At 43.3% G+C, this 9047-nt stretch overlaps 1 protein-coding gene and 1 long non-coding RNA gene across 2 annotated transcripts; one reads left to right on the plus strand and one right to left on the minus strand.

Annotated features, from left to right (window-relative positions):
* Positions 1–1773: 1773 nt before the first annotated feature.
* LOC111970408 (uncharacterized) lies at positions 1774–6246 on the minus strand. The gene is made up of 3 exons (XR_002878115.2): positions 6151–6246; positions 4518–4568; positions 1774–2360 (listed from the first exon to the last, which is right to left on the minus strand). It is a non-coding gene; the product is annotated as an uncharacterized lncRNA (long non-coding RNA).
* A 186-nt stretch (positions 6247–6432) lies between these two features.
* Positions 6433–8887, plus strand: LOC111970389 (pseudouridylate synthase RPUSD4, mitochondrial). The gene is made up of 6 exons (XM_023997097.2): positions 6433–6895; positions 7053–7257; positions 7557–7650; positions 7863–8013; positions 8335–8432; positions 8547–8887. The coding sequence occupies exons 1-6, from the start codon at positions 6436–6438 to the stop codon at positions 8739–8741; spliced, it is 1203 nt and encodes a 400-aa protein (XP_023852865.1). The 5' UTR covers positions 6433–6435; the 3' UTR covers positions 8742–8887.
* Positions 8888–9047: the final 160 nt, after the last annotated feature.

The raw sequence follows: 9047 nt of genomic DNA on the forward strand, positions 1-9047 counted from the left end.
TGTAGCCCTACATAACACACAGGAGAGACACATGTCAAGATGCAGCCAGTCAGAAAATAACTATGTATTTACTAGAGATAATACACGATGTGAGCTATTTGCATATTAGTAGATCTGTGTGTGAATATGTACATTAGGTCCATCAGTGAAGTGTGATAACAGTTCTCTCACTGAGAAAGTGTGCAGAACTACCGTTGGTAGCCATGAAGTGCTTTGAAAGGCTGGTCATGGCTCACATCAACACCATCATCCCGAAAACCCTAGACCCAATCCAATTTGCATACCGCCCCAACAGATCCACAGATGACGCAATATCAATCGCACTCCACACTGCCCTTTCCCACCTGGACAAAAGGAACACCTATGTGAGAATGCTGTTCATTGACTACAGCTCAGCGCATCAACACCATAGTGCCCTCAAAGCTCATCACTAAGCTAAGGACCCTGGGACTAAACACCTCCCTCTGCAACTGGATCCTGGACTTCCTGATGCGCCCCCAGGTGGTAAGGGTAGGCAACAACACATCTGCCACACTGATCCTCAACACAGGGGCCCCTCAGTGGTGCGTGCTCAGTCCCCTCCTGTACTCCCTGTTCACTCATGACAGCACGGCCAGGCACGACTCCATCACCATCATTATGTTTGTTGATGACACAACAGTGGTAGGCCTGTTCACTGACAACATTGAGACAGCCTATAGGGAGGAGGTCAGAGACCTGGCAGTGTGGTGCCAGGACAAACACCTCTCCCTCAACGTGAGCAAGACAAAGGAGCTAACCATGGACTACAGGAAAAGGAGGGTCGAACAGGCCCCCCATTCACATTGACGGGGCAGTAGTGGAGCGGGTGGAGAGTTTCAAGTTACTTGGTGTCCACATCACCAACAAACTATCATGGTCCAAAAACACTAAGACAGTCGTGAAGAGGGCACGACAACATGTTTCCCAGATCCTCAAAAAGTTATACAGCTGCACCATCGAGAGCATCCTGACCGGTTGCATCACCACCTGGTATGGCATCTGCTCGGCATTTGACCGTAAGGCGCTACAGAGGGTAGTGCGTACGGCCCAGTACATCACTGGGGCCAAGCTTCCTGTCATCCAGGACCTATATACTAGGCGGTGTCAGAGGAAGACCCAAAAATTGTCAAAGACTCCAGTCACCGAAGTCATAGACGGTTCTCTCTGGTACCACACGGCAAGCGGTACCAGAGCGTCAAGTCTAGGTCCAAAGGGCTCCTTAACAGGTTAATTAACTTACCACCACCACCACCACCAATTAACCATTACATTTTTTTTTTACAGAAAACCATGGAACCACCACTTCAATATATGCCTACACTCTTACAAAAAAAGGTGCTATCTAGAACCTAAAAGGATTATTCCGCTATCCCCATATGATAACCCTTTGAAGAACACTTTTTTTGGTTCCAGGTAGAACCCCTTTGGTGTCTAGGTAGAACCCTTTTGGGTTCCATTCCACAGAGGGTTCTACATGGAACCAAAGACTTCTACCTGGAACCAAAAAGGGCTCTCCTTTGGTGACAGCCAAAGACCCCTGTTGGTACCCCTTGTTCGAAGAGTGTACTCAACAAGTTCAACCTGTTCAGTTTACACCATTTAATTCTGTACTCAAACTTCTGCCTGGTATTCAAGATAACCCACAACATAGCACCACCACCTTTGAAGGTTTTCGCAAACCTTTGCTCACACACACTGTAACAACTTTCCTCTTCTTCTGACGAGGAGTAAGAGATATCGGACCAATTTGCAGCGTGGTAAGTGTCCATTTTAATATGTAAAACTGAACACTAAAAAAATACAAAATAACAACGTGAAAGAACAAACAAAAATCGAAACAGTCCCGTATGGTACAGACACAGGAAACAACCACCCACAAAACACAATAGACAACAGGCTACCTAAATATGGCTCCCAATCAGAGACAACGACTAACACCTGCCTCTGATTGAGAACCATACTAGGCCAAACACATAGAAATAGAACAACAGAACAAAACATATTAAAAACAACATAGAATGCCCACCCCAACTCACGCCCTGACCAAACTAAAATAAAGACATAAAAAAGGAACTAAGGTCAGAATGTGACACACACACACAGTACTGTAGCATCTTGATTACATTTTTCACATTTTAGGCATCCAGCTGGGGCCTTGGATGGATGCTGCACTGAGATGGGCACAAGGGTATGTAAATACAGTCCTTTTCAGTGTGGTGGCAAATTAGTTGAACAGGAGAAGAGGATGTGGTTACTTGTGGAAGGAGAGCAGTGAGGGTGGTGGGTTGAACAGCTGCATTGAAGCTGATTGGTTGATCTGGCTCATCACATCTTCTTGACTAAAAGAAAGAGATTTAGAAATGAGTTCGACATTGCCATAGTTCAACAGCTGAAAAGCTGTCATTAACATACTCCCAGAGATAGCAAGACATTCAGTATTCACTGAATGAAGTAGCCAACCCATCTCCACTTACAATTTCATTCATCAATGAAATAAATTATATTATAAACTGGGTGGTTCGAGCCCTGAATGCTGACTGGCTGACAGCCGTGGTATATCAGACCGTATACCACAGGCATAACAAAACATGTATTTTTAATGCCCTAATGATGTTGGTAACCAGTTTATAATAGCAATAAGGCACCTCGGGGGTTTGTGATATATGGCCAATATCACGGCTAAGGGCTGTGTCAAGGCACTCTGCGATGCGTCGTACATAAGAACAGCCCTTAGCCGTGGTAATATTGGCCATATACCACACCCCCTCGTGCCTTGTTGTTTAACTATAGCACATTCAATTATGTTATTATTGTTGACTATTGGCTACTCCTGTATCTACCTTGTACAATACCATAATCATTGAATGAAGTAGCATACCCATTCACATTTACAATTTAATTGATCAATTAAATAAATAATACTAGCACATAGTTACATTATTGTATAATAGGCTACCCCTGTAGCCACACTATAATAGGATACCTTTATGATTTAATTGGTTGTCAGGCATTATTTTAGGTCTTCAATCAAAGTTGTATGTTGTACCTTGTTTCCCTCCCTCAGGGAATAGTAGTTAATATTGTACACTAGCCTACTAAACTATCAACACAGTACATAATATTGCCTACTTGCCTTCGACAATACGTTATCAACTCAGCAAAAAGTTAATGTTTTCAAATAATCCACATGTTCCTTAACATAATAGGCCTAAATATTTCATCCCAAGAATTCTGAATAGCACGCACCCTCTGGGAAATCTTATGAACTCGTCTATACGACTGAAAGTCACGGACACAACTCGTATTGATTGTCTGGTGAACTGGGAACTGGAAACAACACAGTCTGTGATTGGCTAACGTTTAGCCAAGATAACATACCATCTCATGAGGTGTTGAGGATGGGTTTTAAAAGTGATACAAATGTGACATGTTGCAATTGTGGTGGGAATGCCCAACAAGGGTGTTTGAGAATGAGGTGGCCAAAGTCAGAGCTGTCCAGAGAATTTCATATGCAGCGACTGTTAACAGGGTTGAGGGTTCGAATGGTGCTTCTGAAGAGTCCATGGTGGTGGATAGGCCTTCACTGAAGGCTGCAGGGGTTGCCATTCAACAGCAGGACACAGATACGTGGGGGCGGCAGGTCGCCTAGTGGTTAGAGCATTGGACTAGTAACCGTAAGGTTACAAGATTGAATCCCCGAGCTGACAAGGTGAAAATCTGTCGTTCTGCCCCTGAACAAGGCTGTTAACCCACTGTTCCTAGGCAGTTAACCCGCTGTCATTGAAAATAAGAATTTGTTCTTAACTGACTTGCCTAGTTAAATAAAGGTTAAGAAGGTAGCCTTTATAGCTATGGTGATTAATGGCACTGCCAAGGTGGAGAGGAAGTCCAGGAAAATAGATATCATTGTGGATGCGGCGGAATGGTTCCTGGGACTGAAAGACTTCTCAGCGGAGAAGTTGCATGGAGTATTGTCACAAGCTGTACCATCTTCTCAGGTCATAGAACCTGAGAAGGGAGATAGGGAGATTTGAAGGAAGAAGTGGGAGTTTTGGGGTTTTGTCAATGTGTTTTTTTATTGTTTTATTTTGGGTGGATTAAGTTAGTTTCCCCTATCACGTATGGGTTTTACTTTTACCTTGTTTTTTTCCAACCCCATCCAGTTGGTAGCAGTAATACATATTTTTGGGTGTAGTCTGCCATAAAACCCACCGAAGAAGAAGAAGAAGAAAATGAAGCATCGAGTGAAACCACATTACCTATTGGATATTATCTTTTCTAGACTGTGATAACAGGAAATACACAAGCCATAGGCTACACACTATAGCTCAATGTGGTCTACATCGGAATATCGGCTTGCATGTGAAAAACTGTAAATTATAACATTTATGGTTGAGATTTAATTAATATAAATATAAACTATGCACCTTTAATTAATATAAATATATTCCATCTAGACACCGTTGCCCTAGAGCACACAAAAAAACGATACATACCTTGGCCTAAACATCAGCGCCACAGGTAACTTCCACAAAGCTGTGAACGATCTGAGAGACAAGGCAAGAAGGGCATTCTATGCCATCAAAAGGAACATAAAATTCAACATACCAATTAGGATCTGGCTAAAAATACTTAAATAGTTATAGAACCCATTGCCCTTTATGGTTGTGAGGTCTGGGGTCCACTCACCAACCATGAATTCACAAAATGGGACAAACACCAAATTGAGACTCTGCATGCAGAATTCTGCAAAAATATCCTCCATGTACAACGTAAAACACCAAATAATGCATGCAGAGCAGAATTAGGCCGATACCTGCTAATTATCAAATCCAGAAAAGAGCCGTTAAATTCTACAACCACCTAAAAGGAAGCAATTCCCAAACCTTCCATAACAAAGCCATCACCTACAGAGAGATGAACCTGGAGAAGTGTCCCCTAAGCAAGCTGGTCCTGGGGCTCTGTTCACAAACACACCCCCCAGGACAGCAACACAACTAGACCCAACCAAATCACGAGAAAACAAAAAGATACTTGACACATTGGAAAGAATTAACCAAAAAACAGAGCAAACCAGAATGCTATTTGGCCCTAAACAGAGAGTACACAGTGGCAGAATACCTGACCACTGTGACTAACCCAAACTTAAGGAAAGCTTTGACTATGTACAGACTCAGTGAGCATAGCCTTACTATTGAGAAAGGCCGCCGTAGGCAGACCTGGCTCTCAAGAGAAGACAGGCTATGTGCACACTGCCCACACAATTAGGTGGAGACTGAGCTGCACTTCCTAACCTCCTGCCCAATGTATGACCATATTAGAGACACATATTTCCCTCAGATTACACAGATCCACAAAGAATTCGAAAACAAACCCAATTTTAATATATCACATATCTACTGAGTGAAATAACACAGTGTGCCATCACAGCAGCAAGATTTGTGACCTGTTGCCACAAGAAAAGGGCAACCAGTGAAGAACAAACACCATTGTAAATATAACCCATATTTGTGCTTATTTATTTTCCCTTTTGTACTTTAACCATTTGTACATCGTTACAACACTGTATATATACATAATATGACATTTGTAATGTCTTTATTCTTTTGGAACTTCTGTGAGTGTAATGTTTACTGTTAATTTTTATTGTTTATTTCACTTTTGTATATTATCTACCTTACTTGCTTTGGCAATGTTAACATATGTTTCCCATGCCAATAAAGCCCCTTGAATTGAATTGAATATAAACTATGACTTTCATTACAGTAACACGCAGACGTTAGTACGGCGTTGGTAACACGTTCAATGGTAGGTGACAGCCACACGGTGGTACTGTTGCCTAAACTGAATTCAAGCCTGAATCACTCCCCATCCCATAGTATGTACACCGTGTCGCTAACTAGCTAGTTCGCCAGCAAACTGTCATCCTAACCTCCAGTCTGCTGTTCCAGTGGGAGGCAGGGACAACCGGTAGACAGTGTCCTTTGCACCCACCTGTCGGGCAAGGTTTTCTCCGTATACGGGAGGCGTGGGCAATACTGTGTGTTTGCTTTCTATTGGAGAAAGCTAGAAAATTGGAGTAATAACATGTTTAAATACTTAAGACATTGTCTCGAATCTAGGTTATACCTTTAGATTTCGAGAAAATTAACAACTAAAGAATAATTGTTCACTTCTTGTTGACTTCTCAAACCACGGACTGGTCTGCTTCACAAGCATTCCCGGAAGTCTTGAGATGTTGCGTCTCTGGTTTAGAAACTCTGTGGCACAGGCTTTAGAAACTCTATGGTAGCAAATCTGAAAAAAGGGAAGTCAATTTACATCATTTCCGGTGACGATAACCCTGATTGTGCACTCGTGTTTTCAGCTTCAGAACGACATGAGATTTAACGATCTTCAAAGTAGCTAGTTATCATGAACAGCTATAGGACGGTTACATTGGCTTGTAATAATGATGTTATAAGGACATGTAAAGTGGTAATTCGCTCAGGGAAAACGGGCAGTATTTGTCACATATCGAAGGGAGTAGCATCCTTGCTTACCCGAGCACATGCTTCTGCCCCGAGACGAGAGGAACCACCACCAGTGTCTGACTCTGACAAGAGACCGAATCTGAGAGCCATCGACCTTGCACGAAAAATTCGCCAGGAGAAACAGAAAGGAAATGCAACTGGTGGTGGGTCAGACGCGGCTGTCCTTAATCCGTCGGTGCCAGTGTCCCAACTGCAAAAGAGGGTCATCGAGCTGCGACAGTTCACTCAGCAGCTACAGAATGTTCACCCCAACGTTCTTGCAAAGCACCTTCACAGAGGTCTGATCCTCCCACATCCAGAGCTCGCCGTCGTTAATAAACCCTATGGAGTTTCTGTTCAAGGTAAGGTGTATGAAGTGCTGTATTGAGTCAAACACACAATCAAAGATAACGTGATGAATTAGAGTCTGTTCATTTTAATGTCCCTTTAAGAACACATATCTGTGCTAGAGCAGTGGTCAAATCCACAGTGATTTAAATCCCATATTCTTCCTCTTAGATGGATCAAGCAACAAAAACAACATCTCAGACGTGCTTCCAATCCTTGCCAAGATGATGGATGGAATAAGGGCTGGGTCTCAGCTGCACGTCTGCCTTGGATTAGACAAGGAGACGACAGGGACCCTCCTGCTGGCAAGGACTGAGGAAGCACTGGACTATGTACAAAATCTTCACAAAAACCACCAAGTGGAGAGGAAATATTGGTGTGTTTGTGGATGTGGATTTAGTTTCAAATAAGGATCCAGGCAGCACATCATTCACATTTCAAAACCATCAATTGAGGGCAGCAAATTAACATAGAATATGCCATAAAGCTATTGCAATGACCCTGCCATTAATAAGACATTACTGCTCCCCCAATGGAACTTCCCCTTGGAGCAGCAGTAATGTCTTAATCTGGACGCAAGGGTTATTGATCTTGATTCACGCCTCGCAACATCATGCTACGTCCTTGTTTCGTTACACTTTCAATCATCTTCCATTCTCCCTATTCCCCATGCAGGGTTGTTGCTGTGGGTGTGCCTGTTCCCTCTGAGGGAGTGATTGACATTCCCGTCATAGAGAGAGAGATCACAGGGGCTCAGCCTCACTTCAAGGTAACGTCATATTTTGTAATAATATCTCTGAAACTTCTTAACCAGTGCTGCCAATAGTTCTGTTCAAATCTAGTCATTATGACCAGTATTGTCATCCAGTCAGGCTTTCCTCTCATTTGTATTGGTGGCTTTCAGTATACTGCGCTGTCCTTGAGGTTTTGAGCTTGGCAGTCTTATATACACTGAACCTAACTACCCATAACCCTTCTCAGATGGGCCTGAGTCCTGTGTATAGGGTGAGTGACGGGGGCGAGGGAGTGACCAAAGTGCGGGCCAATCGGCAGGCCCAGGGTGCCGTGACTCAGTACCGTGTCCTGGACAGCAGCAACGGCTGCAGCCTGGTAGAGCTCCAGCCTATCACAGGTAGAGACACTACTGAAGCTGACTCTGGGGTCGTTCTAAGTTGTTCGTTTTTGCAGTCACCCTGCACATCCCAAAAGATTGCTATATAACATGACTGCAAAATGTTATGCTGTTTTCAAATTAAACAATACCTTGCTCTTGTTAAAGCTTTTAGAATTGATTTCAGTCATGTTGTTGAGGGGTCTACCACATGCTAATAACACAGATTAACCTAGGTCCTAGAGGATACTATGCACAATGTTATAGTAGCACCAATAACTTTGAACCTTCATAGAAAGCTGTTCCCTCTCTCTTACCCTGTCCACCCTCTTGTGCTTCTAGGGGTGAAGCACCAGTTGAGGGTCCATATGGCATACGCTCTAGGATCTCCTATCCTCGGAGACCACAAATACTCCCACTGGACCAAACTGGCACCTCAGGTAAGGCAAACGAACATCACAATGTAGAAGCTTTACAACAAGGTAGCCTAGCATTTAGACCTATTTGGTGCCAGTGATTGATGGGTTTTTTTTTTTTTTTTTTTTTTACTTTAGAAACTGCCAGATGGTGTGTTGCGGAGGCTGGGACTGGAACAGAGCAAGGCGCGTTATCTGCCTCTCCACCTGCATGCCCGTCAGCTGACACTACCAGAGTTCAAAGGTCAGAGTGACATTACGGTGTCTTGCCCCCTGCCAAAGTATTTCACCAGCACTTTGCGACGACTGCAGATCCCGATTCCAGATGAATGATGCTTCAGCAGTTCCTGTGCTGTGCAGACAGGATACAGAAGACTTGCTTCTTGCTTCAGAAATATGGAGCAGCATCACTTCAAGTGACCCTTGGCCTAATGGTTTAAGTTTGTACCTGGACTGGGAATTAAAATACATGAAACCAGTATTTTCCTAATTTCACATGCTAGGACCCTATCACATGTCATCGGGTCTATTTTAAGAACAGGACCATTTCTTCATAACGCGGAGAGCATCTATGCAGATTTGTTTGAACAGTAAATTAATTTGTAACTTTCATACAGACCTGTAAAATGGTGAACTGAT

Source organism: Salvelinus sp. IW2-2015, linkage group LG11, assembly GCF_002910315.2.
Source record: "Salvelinus sp. IW2-2015 linkage group LG11, ASM291031v2, whole genome shotgun sequence".
Classification (NCBI taxonomy): domain Eukaryota; kingdom Metazoa; phylum Chordata; class Actinopteri; order Salmoniformes; family Salmonidae; genus Salvelinus; species Salvelinus sp. IW2-2015.